Raw genomic sequence first — 17,837 nt, forward strand, 5'->3', positions numbered from 1 at the left:
AAAAGCACAGGGGGAACAGTGAAATATATGGAAAGAAAATGTAGATGTACCTCTCATATAAGGGAAGCATATAAGGTAAAAACAGATTTTGCACAATTCTAATGAGTAAAGTCAATATTTGGTGCAACCATGTTTATTCTTCAGGTCTTTGCTGACTTTCAGAGACTGTTCCTCTGCTATAGATATCGTTTTTCCTTCTTTTGTCCTCCACTTGTCCAATTTCCTCTGAATTTTTAAGAAGCCACTGCACACCACGCCAAGTTTCCAGCTAATAGCTTTTCGTAAATCACTTTGTTGTTACAAAAATAAATGAATGTGAATGAATGCATATATGCAACAGCCTGCTAGTAACAAAGTGCCTAAAGATAGATTTAATTTTTTAAATAAAATTTCTCTCATCTGTAAACCCAACATTATTTCATCACTTGATTGGGTGTGCTTTCTATAACTGAAATATTTATAGATCAGTGCTAAGTGGCTTAACAGACAAGCAAAGAGCATTGCTGTGAAACTGGTTAGTCACATACGATACAGTAATATTTTTGTTATCATACACAGACTGGGTGGAATTAACCTGGATAATATCTCCTAGTCAGGGTGGGGGGATTTACAGAATATATACATAGAAAAACACAGACAATCAACATCAGCCTCACAAGATTCACATCCAGATATATGTATGTAGATAAGCATATTACACACACACCCACACACGGAGCAGATGCACACAGTGGTCAGTATGAATACAAGGAGAGTTACCTCTGTATTGATCGTTTACAACGATTGTTCCCACGGCCCCTTGCCTCGTTGCTCTAATACTATGCCATTGTCCATCATTGTAGCGGTGCCCTCCATCACCCTGTACGCTCACAGCCACCGCTGAACCCTACACACATAAACACAAGCACGCATGAAACCCATGACACAAGCACAAATGAACTGATGGTGTGAGGATATCCACTGACTTACATTTTTTTCCAAACTATCACAGATCAGTTAACACAACCTAAGATTGCTGGCTCAAAAGACACAGATCGAGCTATAGCAAAACACGTGGATGAGGTAAATCTTTAAACTCTAACTAAAAATCAAGGATCAGCGATACCAATCACACAGACACACATCATCTTCAAAAGGACACAAACATGCACATATAACCATCAAAGTGTTGTTACAAGGCTTTTTGCTACCTATTAAGTATGACATCATTGTTGTGATCAGCTTTTAGCAAGCAGCCAAAGAGTAATGTAGTAAAAGAAAAGTATGGGTAGATGCACACATCTACACAGACGCACATGTGGTGATGAAGATTTAATGATGAGATCAATAAATGTATGAATGCCAAAGTATATCAGACTCGGACATCTTTACTATCTTTGCTAGACAGCTCTACTTAACAAGACAATGGGGGAGGAGTCTATTTACTTGATTTTTTTTAAAACTCCTAACGCGCGCACACACACACACACACACACACACACACACACACACACACACACACACACACACACACACACACACACACACACACAAAACAAGCACCTGCCCAAAGAATAGTAAAATAGTAGTGGAAGCAATTGGCACTCAACTCTTCTGGATAGTAATATTGAGATAAATTTATAAATACCATTCGATTTAAGATGGTTTTACTGAAAAGCACTGATATTTTATATTGTGAGGAAAATTATAGGATCAGACAATATGTGTGCTAAAAGCAAATAGTTTGATGAAACAAAGGTCTGGTGATGAGGTGGTGTCATCCTTTGATTTGTGTGTGTCCACTGTTGGATGCCCCAATGCCCAATCTCTTTAATATACAGTATGTGATAGAAGAAGTCAACACACACACATAATATAAAGCACTTATCCAAAGTGCTGCATCTGTGACTTTCCTGCAAATACTTGGCAGCTTATAACACAATATGAGCATGAAGTTTTGGTGTGTTTATGTGTGTTCTGAATACATGTAAGAGACAGACAGAATGAAAAGGAAATGTGTGTGGGGTGTGTGTGCATGTGTGGCCATCTCTCAACAGAGAGGAGGCGACAAAGGATGAAGTGGTTTGTCACTTCTACATCAGATGACATTTAGATCTGTGTTTAAACTTTCTTACTGTCCTCATGTCAGTCAAGTCTTCACACACTAAAACTGGCATTTAACCTTTTTTTTTTTAAGAACAGATGGAACAAATGGTCAAAGAAAGCCTCACACAGTTTTGTCATCTCAAGTTCACGTCTGATGGTCTCACTAGCTCACAACTAAGGAGTGCATATGTGGGGAGAATAAAGTTTGACCTGAAGACAAGTTGCTCTGAGTTTTTTTCTTTTTCCTTTAGTCACCATCTGATCGAAAGAGGGTTTATCTGGATGTGCTGCACCTCATAGATGACTTGTGGGGCCTCTACACTTGCACACTTTGAGAGACTGAGAGACGCTACCTGGACATTTGTTGCTGTAAAATAATATTGTTTGGATTTTTAGTTTATGAGACCCGTTTTCAGTGTAGAAAAACCTGGATAAATCACAAGCTTAAATTGAAATTTGAAAACAACTTTTTACTCCATTATGTCAGTAAATCTTTAGTTATTTCATTTCCTCTTTTGTTGATAATATTACTAAACTGCCAGGATTCCTGCCCTGATAATAAAATGACTAGACCTATCAAATAAGTGATATCGGACAAAACAATAATAATCAGCAACAAAGAATAAAGTCATAACTTGCCATAATTTTTTATGGCCATTGCAAAGAAACACCTCTTGCCTTTAAACCAGTCTGAGTCTGAAAAATGCCGCATGTTTGGCATTATGTGACAGACACCACAGCTCCATGCATGGATGCACTTGTACATTTATAGCTAGTTGCTGACACATTAACCACTACTCACCTGCATCAATAAAGTATAAACTGCCTCTTTTACATTTTGAGTGAATGCTTTCTTAAATGTTCTTGAGCTGCGATATAAGTGCATGTGTGGCAGCTCACATGTGCACGCATTTATGAGCATATCACCTGCCTGTGTCATGCTAAATTACCCCCTCCCCCCTGCATTGGTAATCCCATTAGGCTAGCTCAACAGGCTAATAGGGGGAAGTAATGGGCCCAGCTATATGTATCTAGGGGAACACTAATAAGCCATGACTCCACTCCTACTGTTAATTACTCCAAACTAGCCTAAACAAAGGAATCAACCCAGTTGGAGAAGATACACATACACTCCATCACACATCTAGCAACATAACCACAGACACACTAATCAACAGTGATAGTCAATGATCTGTTCAGTGACATACACCCATCTGCATAGACAGATATAACCCATAGTTACATTTTGATGAAGAGTTTTTGATAAAATATTGCACAATGATACTAATGAGAAACTAAAGTGTGTATGTGCATGTTTGTTTGAGTGTGTAATTAGTTGGTGGCCTGATGGAAGTATGTGTAATCATCTCCCATCATCACTTTCATCATCGAAGTCGTTGACTCTTTAACCCTTCTACATGCGTCTGTATGGATGGATAAGGAAAGTCAGGCTGTGTGGCTGTGTGCATGTGTATGAGTGTGTGTATGTGTGCGTGCATGGGTGCAAAGCTTAATTATCTTGCAATTGGTATTCGCGCGTGGTGACTGCAGGGAATGAGTTAATTGCAGTCCAATTCAAACGTTGACACACTTTCAAAGTTTTTCCCCTTTCCCTGCCTCCCTGACAGAAACCAATGAGGGGCTACAGATCACATTTATTAGATGAGAGAAAGTGAGAGAGAAAATGGAAGAGACTTGGAGAGAGAGCAATACAGAAGGAAAGAAAAACACAGGTGAGAAAAGTGAGTAGGTATAAGGAGTAGAATTAAATGGGAAAAAAAATCAGGTGTTAGACAAAAATGCACAATCAGTAAATACAGATAAATACAGCAGCAAACAAAATGTATGTTGTAGTACGGCGTAATTTAAATGTTTCAATTATGCAGAGACGCTTTTGAAACACATTACCTACCTGTGGGTCAAACAAAAAGTAGGGCCGTCCATTTTTTATCTGAACAGCCAAAAACTCTTCCTGATTTCCTGGAGAGAAGCTGCAGAGTAGCAGGCCATCAGGGGCCCGAGTCTTAAAACTCAGCTCAACACCTGATACAAAGGGAGACAAGGAACAAGATGGGGGAGATGGACATTTAGTAAAAGAGAGAGACAGCCTAAAAGAGGATTTTAATTCCGAGTTACACATTATCTCAGTGTTAAAGCTAACCACAGAAAGTTCAGGTTGCCTACAGCATGTATTTTATATAAAACCCTCACTGCTTGCATCAAGATAAAGAGGGTCATTAAATTAATTAAATGCACTTGATTAACTGATCATCAGTAAGTGTGGTCATCTCTATAAAAGCAGACGTTTGGGCAATTTCCTGGTTTAAAGGCTTCAGGTGTGAGATGTTTGGCCATAATGCACATCATATACCAAATATCAAGCACGGTGGGAGTGGAGCCAGCGGAACTGAGGACTCATTGACCATGAACTGTATATTAAAGTATTTTAAAGTCATCCCAAGCACACTAATGAATCTACAATAGAATCACTGAAAAGAAAATAATCTAAATGTTGCAATGGCAGAGTCCAAAGTCCAGAACTTAAGTCAACTGAAATGCTGTCCATAGACGAATGCCCATAAATCTCTATGAACTGAGATAATGCTGTCAAGAAGAATGAGCCAAAAATTCATACAGACTACAGTTACATTGTTTTTACAGTGTTTTGTTGCCAAAAGTGGTTCTACAAACTACTGAATCAGGTGGCGTGCTTAGCTTTTTACCATATCACATACAAAAGAGTCTTGTGAAGTCTTTCTTTTTCACAGCTGTATATATACACGCACACTGTCACAAGAACCAACAGGACTCTGCAGGGATTGTTTAAACCCCAGTCTGAGACGTCATGTACTCACATAATGCTTACCATTAAGTAAAAAAGAAAGAGGAAGACTGATAAATGTACATTTCTATCAAAATAACTGTTTCCCAACAGCACTAAATCTCTAAGCTGACCTCATTTCCTGTGTAAGCCAGCCGTCTAGGATAATCTTACCACTAAGATACTTCAGGGAAAACATGAAGATTGATCTTAGAAGACACACCTGCTTCCACAGTTTTGGAAGCTTTCACTTGTAATGTCTTGCTTTTATCTCATGATACCACAGCCTTCCTTTCTTTATCCTTGTAGGATAAAGTAGTTAACAGAGAAGTCTTTAAAGTGTCAAAGACTAGGGTTAAGAGAGAAAATATGATAACACAACAAACTGAAGTTTTGATAGAAATTAAACATGAAATTAAATTGATCATTTTCTGAATCCCCAAATTTTTGGCCGGTTTAGTTGCCACCTTCAAAACAGCATTTTATCAATAATTGTGTTAGGAAAAGTTTCTATTGCTTTCCTACATTTTCAAGTTATACATGTAGCATTAATCTGTCAGAAGATTGGTGGCTCAGAACTTAAAAACTCATAGGGAAATGCTAAACTGCTAGAATGTCTGAATTCTACCTTTTTCAGATAATTCTCAGTTACACTATTTTCAATTGGAGAAGCCTAAAAAATCATATCACCTAAAATGACAATGGATTTGGGATCTGACAAAACAAATGATGAGGAATATTCAGAATTAATCCTTGCATTTTAGTAATGTGGGAAATTTGGAGGTTCTTAGGCCAGCAGAGCCTTTAAGACACACGTGCACACACACACGAAACATTCATCCAGCGTGCTGCCTTGTCATGTTACCATGGATCAGAGATTTGATCTTAATCCACTACTAGATCCACATAACCACACAAACCAAGAAGGTTTATGTGTGTGCCTGTGAGTATGTGTGTTTCTTCAGCTCTGTCTGTCTCAGTAGAGAACAGACATGTGGGAAGATCTGAGGAGACCAATGCAGTCAGTCCAGGGTTCATCAGAAGCAAGTGTTTGCAAAATAATTAGTGTGTGAATTCTCTTAAAACAGAGAGAAGTCAGACACTATACAGAAAACTCAAAATGAATACAGATTATCAGAGCTCAGATCTCAACCTTTTTACACAGTTTTGAAGTATTTTCTTGCTTTTTGTAACTGGATCTATTGTTATGCTGTAGATGGTTGCAAGAAGCAAAAAGAAAGACTTGAGTTGTTTTTATATATCTTAAAAACATAAGTATACCACACATGACTATAGAAAAAAACAAAACTAAAATAAAGGTAGTCCGAACTAGCTGTTATGTAGAAATAACCATAGAAGGAGCCATTGAAGTCAATCTGTAGGGTTTCATGCATTAGTTGATATGGAGGTTTATGCAGATGTGGAGCTGGAGCGTGTTGGGATCACAACGTGAGGAGTTTTCCTGAAATAAATTTGAGAATGTCAAGTGCTACATCTGCCAGCACATCTCCACTTGTGGCAAAGCACTTTGGTCAGATGACAGTCGGAAACATTTACCTTCTAATTGGATTGTTTGGACTGAGGCCACATTGGAAAACTGTGTGAGCTGCATCTGACTTAATATACAAAAGTGGTTCAAATCAGAAATGAAAATATCATGTCATGTAGAATCTGAAAAACAGATGAACTATAGGAGCAGGTGGCCATGTACTGGGAGCAAGCAGCAGTATTGGAATAGCTACATGACCAGTCTGAGCGCCAGACAAATGTGTTGGGCTGGTTCCTCTGTCCCGCATCTACTCCCCCATGTAGAGGGAAATGTCTTTCAGGATACAGCAGAAGCATGCCGCTGACCTGAGGAGGAGTGGGTGCTGCTGTCTGGCAAAGCCCAGGTGGCGCTCTCAACTTGAGAACAGATTGGCCGGGGTTTAATAACCTGTTGGGGCAGTGTGTGGGCATGTGTTCACAACCTTTAGTGGTGTGTAGTGTCTGCACTGCACTCAGCGGTGACTCTGACTCTGGAGAGAAGGAGATGGCAGGGCCTCCTCATGAGGCCCCACCGGCTTCAGTGATTCACTCCACCGAAGATTTTTCACTAGAGCAGCCTTGTGATGGCACCTTACTGTACACTCAGCCTTTGACCAAGTGATAAGAACTGATGGTCACATGGTGCACCCTGACACGGCGTCGGCCTACCCACATTTTATATTGATTAAAGATAGGCTTTATTGAGTGAGTCGTGATGCTCACACAGAAGAGGAACACACTCAGCTGGCCTTCCCAAAAGTGCCTTTGCACCTTGAGTGCATTAGCATGGACCTCATTTGGCTGTTTCAGGTCATCTCCCAAGTTGGCATCCCAAAAGAGATACTGACTGACAGAGGCACTTCGTTCATGTCTCGCACACTTAAATAGCTGTATGAATTACTGGGCATTAAATCTGTTTGGACCAGCATCTACCACCCTCAGACTGACTGGCTGGTGGAGCGGGTGGATAAGACTAGAGTCAGACAATTTTCACTATGAGACAAAGTGCTTATATTACTCCCCTCTACTAGCTCAAAGTTAATTGGCAAATGGCAAGGAGGCTTTGTGATCACATGGCAGGTGGGGGATGTAGGCTATGAAGTGGTATGGTCTAACAGGGGAGGAGGCACACAAATATATCACCTCAACCTCCTCAAAGCACAGAGAGAGCTTGAAACCACTTCTCTGGTGAGTCTGGTAAAGGAGAGAGATGAGTTGGGGCTGGAGGTGCCAAACTCCACTATTCCCACCTCCCTCCATTGTGATGACCATCTCATCTCTCATAAGCTGCCTGGACTGGTTAGACAATAATTGCTTTTTCATGACACTGGATTTTACCAAGGGCTACTGGCAAATTCCAGTGTCTAGAGTATTTAAGGAAAAACAGCCTTCTCCATTTCATACAGTTTTTACCAGTTTCTCACACTTCCGTTCAGCTTGTTTGTAGCCCCAGCCACCTTCTAGCGCCTGATGGACCAGGTGCAGATGGCTTACTGGCCTAAGGTGGGTGATGGGGGTATGTGGCGGGGTGTGGTATCTGGCTCAGCTGTAGGGGAGGGGTGTAGCAGTTGGTTCAGGGTGTGGTGTCAGGAGAGGGTGACCCACACAGCTATTCTTCATCGCCTGGTCATGCAATCCCTATTTCAGTACGATACTGGGACCTGACGAGAGAGCGGTGTGTGCAGAGTAGAAGGACACAGCTGGAAAGCTCTACCAAAGAAAGCGTATTGTGGAACACAATGAAAATAAACAGCCTTCAACGTGCAACGCCGTGTGTGGAGGTCCATCCACATATTGATTAAGAATTTGATGATAATCATGAATTACTCTACACAGACATAAACCCAGTAAAGACTGTAGTAGTATCCAAAGAAAATTAATAAAACTGTTCTTCACAGTGGACGGGCATTTTGTACATCAAGCAGGCATGTGTCATTTACATTCACGACCTTGTCACCACGATGAGTCAAGTCATATGACAGATACCTGATATTACATTACCCCTCCTTAACCTACTCTCTTAAACCCTTTTTCCTTCTTCTGCTTTTAACCTCTCTCCTTCTTTATTACCTTTTCTTTCTCCTTTTCTACACATATTACCCCCTCTCAGTATTTTCTTTAACCTTGCATCTAAAACACACACACACACACACACATTTTTTTCAATCATGCTTTTTCCTGCCTCTTGCTTGTGTACCTGTTAACTTCTCTAATGCTGAAAAGTGCAGACAATATACAAAAAAATGTAGACAATATAAATGTGTGTTTTACATAGTACATAGTTATTGCATATATACACCCACTCTCCACCAGTCCTATGGAGAGGAGACAGACTCAAGGGCCAAACATGCTTTCATACTATGTGTTGGTGAAAGCACAGTTAAAAAACACAGATCTAAAAATGCCAGAAAATCCTACTGAGTGAAAGATATCAGTGTAGCGAAACTGTAATTCTTCTGATTTAGGGGCTGTTAAATGAAATAAATGAAATAATTTTTTCTTTTTTAAATTACATAAAAAAATCTGATAATTCATATAGTGTGTCAATAAATTCCTGAAGCCATACATGGAAGTAAACGTGTAAGGGTGAGGGTATGTACAGATTTTGTACACGGTTTCTGTGTGAGTCTGCATTTTTGTGATAGTCAAAGTGTTATCCAAGCATGCTCAAATGTAAAGCATCTGTGACACTGCTCATGCTCAGCAATACTTCCTTCAGATTTCCCCACAGGACTTGTGCTACTTCACACTGACAACCACTTTGGAGCCATCAACAGACAAACCTGAGCACACACCATGACAGGTGATTCTGTTACGCATACAGCACAATGACACACACAGAGAGACACACACTTATAGACAAAGCGGCACATATACACACAAGCGCTTTCACTGTGCGATCGAACAAACACAATACCCCAGCAAGCACTTACAGAGAATGCATAATAAAGCCACACACGGTCAAACACATGCACAGAAAAATTGTTGCTGTTTATGTTTTACAATAGTATACACAAAATTTTTAAGGCAACGACTTCAGTTAATGAAATGTTAAGACGACTAATATACTCCAACATGAATTACTTAATATTTCTAATGTGCTTTTTCCCCCCGAAAAGTACCGGTAATTATTTTTACGTTTTTACGTTATGTGAATACTTATTGTTTTGGTCCAGTCCTGTTATATAACACATTTCAAGTTTAGAAGTTTAGGTACTACAGAAAGGGGATCTTTGTTATGAAGCATTTATTGTCAAAACTGTTTTCCGGAGAGGGCAGTGGGGGATAAGAACCCCCTCTCTAGTTGTCTTTTCTCAAAGCAAAAAACAGCACTTGAAAGGTTCTCCCCACTGTGTGCTCAGTGGGTTTCTGACTATAAATTTCCTTTTCACTGGAAGCATAAAAATCCAAATTTATTAAACCAGAGAAAGGTGTTGGACCCTACTAGTGGACCATAAACACAGTATGTTCATTCCACTCTGCAATGCAAAAATGAGTGCAAACACACTGACAACTTGGTTTTTCTCTAAGACCAGGTAAAGAGCCAGTCATAAAGTTTGCCCGAAGGAAGAAACACACTCTCAAAAGGCTCCCTCACCGTTTTCTACAACATGCTGAATACGAGAACTAAAATGCTGCTTTGATCAAAAAACACAGCAGTTTTTTCACGAGTGAAACAAGAAACATTTTGTGAACTATAAGCACATACAACCAGCCACATTTACACAATCAACTTGATGTTAAGTAATAAGAGTTATAGTTCGGTTTTTTAAACCGACTCTTAAATCAATTAAAACTAAAGGAGCATTTCAAAATGAATTATTAATTCTAAACAGTGCACTGTGTTGTACTCTCGTTACCTAATCAAACGAGAAGATTCATGTTATATTCCACAATATGAAACATTAACACTTAGTTATGTTGAGCCATTTACAGTTTTAAGTAGTTTTATTTATTAGGTAGTATTCTTTCATGTGCATTGTTTCTCCTCTCTGTCTCAGTAAACAGTGGAGGTTGTGTGTAATCATCTACACAACATAACCTGAATAACTCCAGTCATGTTAGCTCTCTGCTGGCATTAATCAGAGCCTGGCGTATTAATGAGAGCGCGGCAGCTAGCTAATTACACCCATAGATTCTGCAGCAGCCCATTAAATATACAAATGACAGAATTAAAGAGCCCAGCCTCTTCTGATTAATCTTTAAATGGGGAAAAACTAATGATGTCTGTGCAAACTTTCCCTTCACACATTTCTCCCCCTCTCCTTCTCAACGTCAGTGCCTGGCAATCAATCATATTAATTAGGGAAAAATAATTTGTATCATTTAACATTTCCCTCTTTCCTGCTTAGTTGTTGCAGTAGCAGCTATTGCAACAATGTGCTGTTTAAGATGTGTCTGGATATTATCCAAGTCTATTTGTTCCTGCATTCATTTTTTAATTTTTTTTCCCCTAACATATTTGTGTGATGTTTCATCTCTCTTCATTTAATGTGGGTTAAAGAAATGCATCTGGATTAGCAAAAATATAAGCAGAACGTCATCTGCATTTCAAACAGCCCATTTCAGGCCCAATGAAGAATTACTAAAGTGAGGAGAGAGGACTGTGTAATCTATTTTGACCCATTTCAATTTAAATACATTATTTTATAAATAATAACATATGCCTGTCTTAACTGAGAGCCAATGTCCTTAATTCAAATATAAGCATGGACAGCAGAAAGTCAGGAGAGTTCTAGACACAGAAACATAATAAATAAGATGAATGAAGTAACATGGATTTCTTGAAACAAGCACTTACGAGGTTATTCATATTGTAGCATGACTGCATATAGTTATAATCTTGTTTTATCTAAAGTAAGATTCAGTGAGGGAAATATTGACTTAATGCTTCTTATTAAGCTTTAAGAAGCATCTTTAAACACACGCGACCAGACTTCATTTATGGAAACATGCACTCCTATCACAGTAATTGCACATGGAAAAGAACCTATTTGGCAAAAATATATCTTTATATTTTTTAATAAAGTGGCCATAAGGTAACAGGTGAAAGGGCAAATACATGCTAGATAACCTCAACCTTAACTAAGATTTAACATGTAGAATATTGACCCTGCTCAATGATGTGCCCTTAGTTTGCATGTAGGATATAGAAAGCTTGAGGAACCTCAATAAATATTAATATTCCTAAGATGATGTATGACGCTGACAGAGAAAAATGATGATTTGTTGTTTCATATAGAAGGCACATCACGATCTTCTGAGGCATCAATGCTGCTAGGCAAAAACAAAAAGTTCCCTTTAGATGTAAAAGGACGTCAATTCTAAGGAACACTTTATAAAATCTTTGTGACATGCGTCGTGGGGTATGGCGCAGTCCACCTGAACAGATAAATATTGTGCAAACATTCAGCACATAGAAAAATGTTACATTTGTCATTGCTTGAGTTGCAAGGTTTCCACAAGACAAAACGATTGACGAGTCTCCCCTTTTTGATCAATTGACTCTCGAGGGGGCATTACACTGCATTACATTCATAATCTAATTTGGCTTTGATTTGTTCGCTGTTCCGTGCGCTTCGATGGGAATAATTGTCTGTAGATGATGCTATTAGTATTGATGGTTGTAAAAGGGCGATGGTTTGAGGACTGCCGACACATTGATGGTCCAGAATAGATCCGGTCTGAAAGTGATTGTCTGATCCATTACCCTTTATGAAGGAGGAGAGCAGAGGAGATGAGAAGCGCCCCTCAATAACAAAAAATCATCATCTATTTGCTGGCAGCATTTAGAGAGATCTATTTACCTTTGTACTGGAGAAGCAATGATGAGATCAAAAATTTGAATTCCTTGCTTTGGGATAAAAATACACGACTCAGTAAGTAAAATTAAGAAGCAACAAAACAATATAGGAGACAGGTTGGTCGGGTTTTTCTGACCGCGCACTCGCTCAGTATTTTAAGAATTCAATTGCCTTTCATGAAAAACATGAAATAAAGCAGTATTAATATTAATAACCAATTGTTTGCAAAAATAAAACACAGTACACAAAATGACATGTTAAGGAAGTAAATTAAAGCAGCAGAAGTCAAAAAGGAGACCAGAGATATACTTAAAATATCCTGTCTGAACTGTGAGCTTTATAAATTATATTTAATAAATATTGTTTTACTTACACTGTGTTCAGCCACATCTATGTTAACACCGGCATTAGTCATAACATTTAGAGACTACTCATCCTTTTAGTATATGCATGGAAAGAACAAGCAATTACAAAATCAAAAAAATATATATATATGGTAAATGGACTGGTTCTTATATAGCGCTTTTCCACTCTTCTGAGCACTCAAAGCGCTTTACACAACTTGTGCATTCACCCATTCACACAACTGACATTCACACACATTCATACTCCGATGAATGCATCGGAGAGCAATTTCGGGTTAGTATCTTGCCCAAGGATATTTGGCATGCAGACTAGGGGAAGCCGGGAATCGAACCACCAACCTTCCGATCAGTAGATGACCTGCTCTACCACCTGAGCTACAGCCACCACTAAAATAGCTTATAATATTTGAATTTTTACAAATGTGTACAGCCTAAACAGAACATCCTTCTCACAGTAGTCTAATCAACCATTATAAGAAATTAAATGTTGTGGGAAATGTGAATTTCATGTTAAATGATTGCCGAATTTGTTGATCAATCACAATAATTAAGCTTACTTCTAGGATTGAGTTACTACTTATTTAGTATTGAAGTGAAGGCAAAAGCAACACCAGCCTGCTCTCTGAGTGTTTCATATGATATGTCTCCATAACAAAGTCTATTAAAACTTCAGATTCAGAACATGAACATGGAAGATGTGGAGTACATGGATGCCTACTTTATGGACTGCAAACATACTGTACTTTGGTATTTTAGATCAAGCAAAATTGGATTATAGAGGGAATCACATTTGAAAACTTTAATCTACTCAAAGCCAGAAATATGTCATACATTTAGGAAAAACTGCTTGGCCACAGATTTTTTTTCTTTACTTTTTATGACACAGTATTAAAATATCTTGGAAAGGTATTCTCTTAACACCAAAATACATTACTGGTGACAAAAGGTTTGTGTGGGACAGTGAAGTAATCTCAAGTGGCATCATAGAGCTTTGCTTGCTCAAATCCCACTGATTAGTATCAGCAGTCATTAATTATGAGCGTCAGACTGGGTGATGTTCTCAGATGAAGCAGAACATGTTTGGCTGTGCAGCTCAGCCCTCTAATGATGCTGGTAAACAGAAAGATAATTGTCCTTTAAGATGACTGGGGAAGTCATTCTAAAGGAATGTCACTTGAACACTGAGAAGAAGAGACAGTGCAGTCACTGTACACTAAAAAACACAGGGACGTATGTACACACCCTGTCACATACTCCCATGCACAGTACACAGAAATGCACATATACATACCGTCTATTTACTAATAGACAGACACCTGCACTCATCTAAACATAATTTCTTACCTGTAAAATCGGTGTTGCTGGGAAGGATGTCACTGGGGAACTGATAGTAACTGTTTCCAGAAAATCTTGTTCCTCTGACAACTGGATCTTGCGGGTCAGAGAGAGAGACATCTGACCTTTCCACCTCAAAAAACCAAAATATGATAATGTATAAATATCTGGTATCTAGCATAGTGGTAGTACTCAAATTATAACTGCAGTCATAAATTGTAGTTAATTATGTTTAGTATAAAATCACATACTAAAATTTTCCAAAAATAATAAACTGAGCAGATTTTTTTTGTTTTTAGATGACCATGTGTATATCAAATCCATTAAAACACTTAGGGCCATGTGGGCTTGCACTCTCAACATGGCACAGATCCTCTTTCTTACTACTTCCCATGAATCTCAGTATCAGAAATATTATTCCTCTATTTTAGACATAACCTGTGTGGCAGAGAATAAACAGTGGAATCATAGGCAGGAAGTTCTCATGATTTCTACGTACACACAGTGTGAATGATGAGATGACAAACAAAGACACACACTGGGGTTATTTCTCACTTCCAGCATGAAAAGAAAGTAATGTAGTCTGTGCCAGTGAGAAAACACAGAATCTTAGCTAACTTTGTTCAAGTATGGAATGATTTAGACTTTAAAACACTGACATGCTGGTAGCATTAGCTTTAGCCCCTGGGAACCACACACATGAGTGCCAACTTTTCAACTTAATTTAGGCCATATCTACAGTCATGCTTGTGGCTAGCATGGGTCTAGGCAAGGCAATAGATGAAAACAGTTATTTATTACTGTGAATTTCTGTTTAGCTGCAAACAAAGACAGACACCCTTGATGACCTCATAGTATCATATAACCTGCAGGCGTACTTGTGGTTCCTGGAGTATGTAAAAGTAGAATAGGAGTGAGAGCCTTCAGGCTTTAGGTCCCCTTTCTGTGGAACCAGCTTCCAGTTTGGATTCGAGAGACTGAAACCCTCTCTATTTTTAAGATTAGGCTTAAAACTTTCCTTTTTGATAAAGCATGTAGTTAGGGTTGGATCATGTGTCTAGGTTGCTGTGGGATTCCCATGATGGACTGAGTCCTTCTTCTTCTTGAGTGTGTTTATAAACCTCTCTGCATTTAATTATTAGTTATTATTAATCTCTGTCTCTCTTCGACAGCATATTTTTTGTCCTGTCTTTATCCAATCACCCCCAACCGGTCGTGGCAGATGGTCGCCCCTCCCTGAGCCTGGTTCTGCCAGAGGTGTCTTCTTGTTAAAAGGGAGTTTTTCTCTCCCACTGTCGCCAAAGTGCTTGCTTATAGGGGGTCATATGATTGTTGGGATTTTCTCTGTTTTCTTTGTATTATTGTGGGGTCTTTACTATACAATATAAAGAACCTTGACACTACTGTTGTTGTGATTTTTGCGTTGTATAAATAAAATTGAATTGAATTGAGTGTAGGGCAGTGCTCTTACCTGATATAGAGGGTATGGTCCATTAAGTTGGGCAGGGGGGTCCCACTCTATCTGAATGGTAGTTTCATTTTCTGGATATAATCGAGGTGAAGACAATCCTGAAGGTGCTGAGAAGCAGAAAGTAAAGAAACGGAAAGGATGAACAGAAAGTGAATGTTAAATCAATGAAATATGAAGCCATTGTATTGTAAATGATGAAACTTTTCAAAAAAATTTGAAAAAGGTGTGTGCTTATTTTTTATTTGGTAGGACCTCTTCTTTGAACATTTTCCAAGTGTTTAATAATGAAGAAGACAATTGGTGTGGTTTTGAAAGCGAAATGGTTTCCCACTCTTGCTTGATATAGAATTTCAGTTGCTCAACAGTCAGGGCATCTTCTGTCAAGTTTTTTATTTGCAAATTAAACTAAATGTTCTCAACGGGTTGCAGGTTTGGACTGAAGGCAGGCCAGTTCAGTATCAGTGCTCTTTTACTACAGAGCTGTGGTGTTGTAATACATTGTTTCTCTGCAAAAAAATGTCTATGTAAAAAGCTAACCACAGCTAATTTACCCAAAAAAACATTCATACACATTAAGAATAAATACATCTTGTGTGATTGGGCTTTCCTTCAGTAGAAGCTTATTTCTTTCAGGCTACACAAAAGTCCCATTTTCATTTAATAGAAGATCAATTTAATTTCCTTCGCTCACTCAAGGTGTTAAATTAAATGTCTCTTTGAAACATACTGTAAGGTACTGGAGAAGCAGTTTTAATACATAACATAAATAAATCTACCAGAGACTAGCTGATATAGGGAGGACAGATTTATAGGAATGGAGGAAAAGCATAGCAAGTGATAGACCGGTGTAGAGATGGGAAAGATGTGTGTGTGTGTGTGTGTGCATTAAGTGTCCTTTCATTGTAGTGTTTCTCTTTAGATGTGTGGGTGTGTTTCAGTAATTGTCTAAATGGTTCGTGGTAGGAGTAAATTAGCTTTCAGTGACAACCATGCGGATTATCTTTAGTGTGACTTCTAACAGAGCCCTTAAAAGCAAAGTGGACAGCTTGTTTGGCGCCTCATCTTGGCACATCAAACCATAAATTACTGCCAATCGATAGCTTACCAGTCTATTGATATTGAGCTAGTGTGACATTTAGAACACTGTCAGTGGCACACACATATACAACATGGCCCTTGCTTTACACTGTGGTGTACTATTAATTAATTAATAAATTTTTTTATGTATGCCATGTTGGTAAATAAATTTTCCTTCTTGATATGAGTGGGTAGAATAGTGATGCAGGGGTTTGAATCTGCCTGCCTTTCTGCGCAGAGCTTCCATGTTCTTCCTGTGGCTCTGGTAATTCCTGCCACAATCAAAAGGCATGCTTATTATTCTAAGTGTGAATTGTTGGTCTGTCTTATATCTTATCAAAAAGTGGCAACTGTCAATTTTTTAGCCCACCTCCAACTAAGGAGGACCAACTTTATGTTAATAAAAAGATTTGTACATTAGCAGCAAAACAGCACAACATCAATATGAAAGTAAGTTTAATGATCCTCTGGAATCATCAAGGCATTTTCACCCAGAGGACTGCCACTCACTGGATATTCTCTCTCTTTCTGACCATTCTCTGTGAATCCAAGAAGTTATTTTGCATAAAAATCACAGTAAATTAGCAGTACTCAGAAAAGCCCTTCTGACATCAAAAACCATGCAATGTTCAAAGCCACTTAAGTCACCTTTATACCCATTAACCCTTCTCTATAAATTCAAATTCAAATTCAAATTTTTATTTGTCACGTACACAGTCATACACAGTACGATATGTAGTGAAATGCTTGGACAACTGCTCGTGACCTAAAGAAAACAAAAAAGGAAAAGGCTATGAATAAGAAAGGAAATAAATATGAAAAATTAAAAAGGGTAAATTTAACTAGGAAGGAATAAAATATAAATTAAGGTTAAAAATGAAATAACTGTACAACACAAATTAGAATGAAGGGTAAATTTAACTGGGAAGAATAAGATAAAGATAAATATATAAATTAAAGTTGAAAATAAAATAACTGTACAACAAAATACACAATACACAATATAGAACTATATAAGAATGTATGAAGAAATCTAAATATAAATAAATATATACACAATAACAGCAGCTGTACAAGTATTAACCGGAAATGAAGAATATAGTGACCAGTGTTGTGCAAAACCAAAGTCCAGAAAGTCCAGTGTGTGTGTAAGAACCATATGTGTGGGTCAGTACTGTGTGGTGGTGTGATTGAGAGACCGTATCACCTGCGGGAAGAAGCTCCTCCTCAGTCTCTCTGTGTTGGTCTTCAGGGAGCGGAATCGCTTTCCTGACCTCAACAGAGAGAACAGTCTGTTGTTGGGATGGCTGAGGTCCTTCACGATCTTCCTGGCCTTGGTCCAGCACCGCCTG

At 38.5% G+C, this 17,837-nt stretch overlaps 1 protein-coding gene across 1 annotated transcript in view; it reads right to left on the reverse strand.

Annotated features, from left to right (window-relative positions):
* ush2a (Usher syndrome 2A (autosomal recessive, mild)) overlaps positions 1–17,837 on the reverse strand; it is a 222,513-nt gene that overhangs the window by 120,984 nt on the left and 83,692 nt on the right. Inside the window, exons 28-31 of the mRNA XM_026171366.2 lie at positions 15,409–15,515; positions 13,947–14,070; positions 3,998–4,128; positions 760–886 (exon numbers count right to left, since the gene is read on the reverse strand). Of these exons, the coding sequence (XP_026027151.2) occupies positions 760–886; positions 3,998–4,128; positions 13,947–14,070; positions 15,409–15,515 (489 nt within the window). The remainder of the gene's footprint in view (positions 1–759; positions 887–3,997; positions 4,129–13,946; positions 14,071–15,408; positions 15,516–17,837) is intronic.

Source organism: Astatotilapia calliptera, chromosome 1, assembly GCF_964374335.1.
Source record: "Astatotilapia calliptera chromosome 1, fAstCal68.1, whole genome shotgun sequence".
In the NCBI taxonomy this organism is placed as follows: domain Eukaryota; kingdom Metazoa; phylum Chordata; class Actinopteri; order Cichliformes; family Cichlidae; genus Astatotilapia; species Astatotilapia calliptera.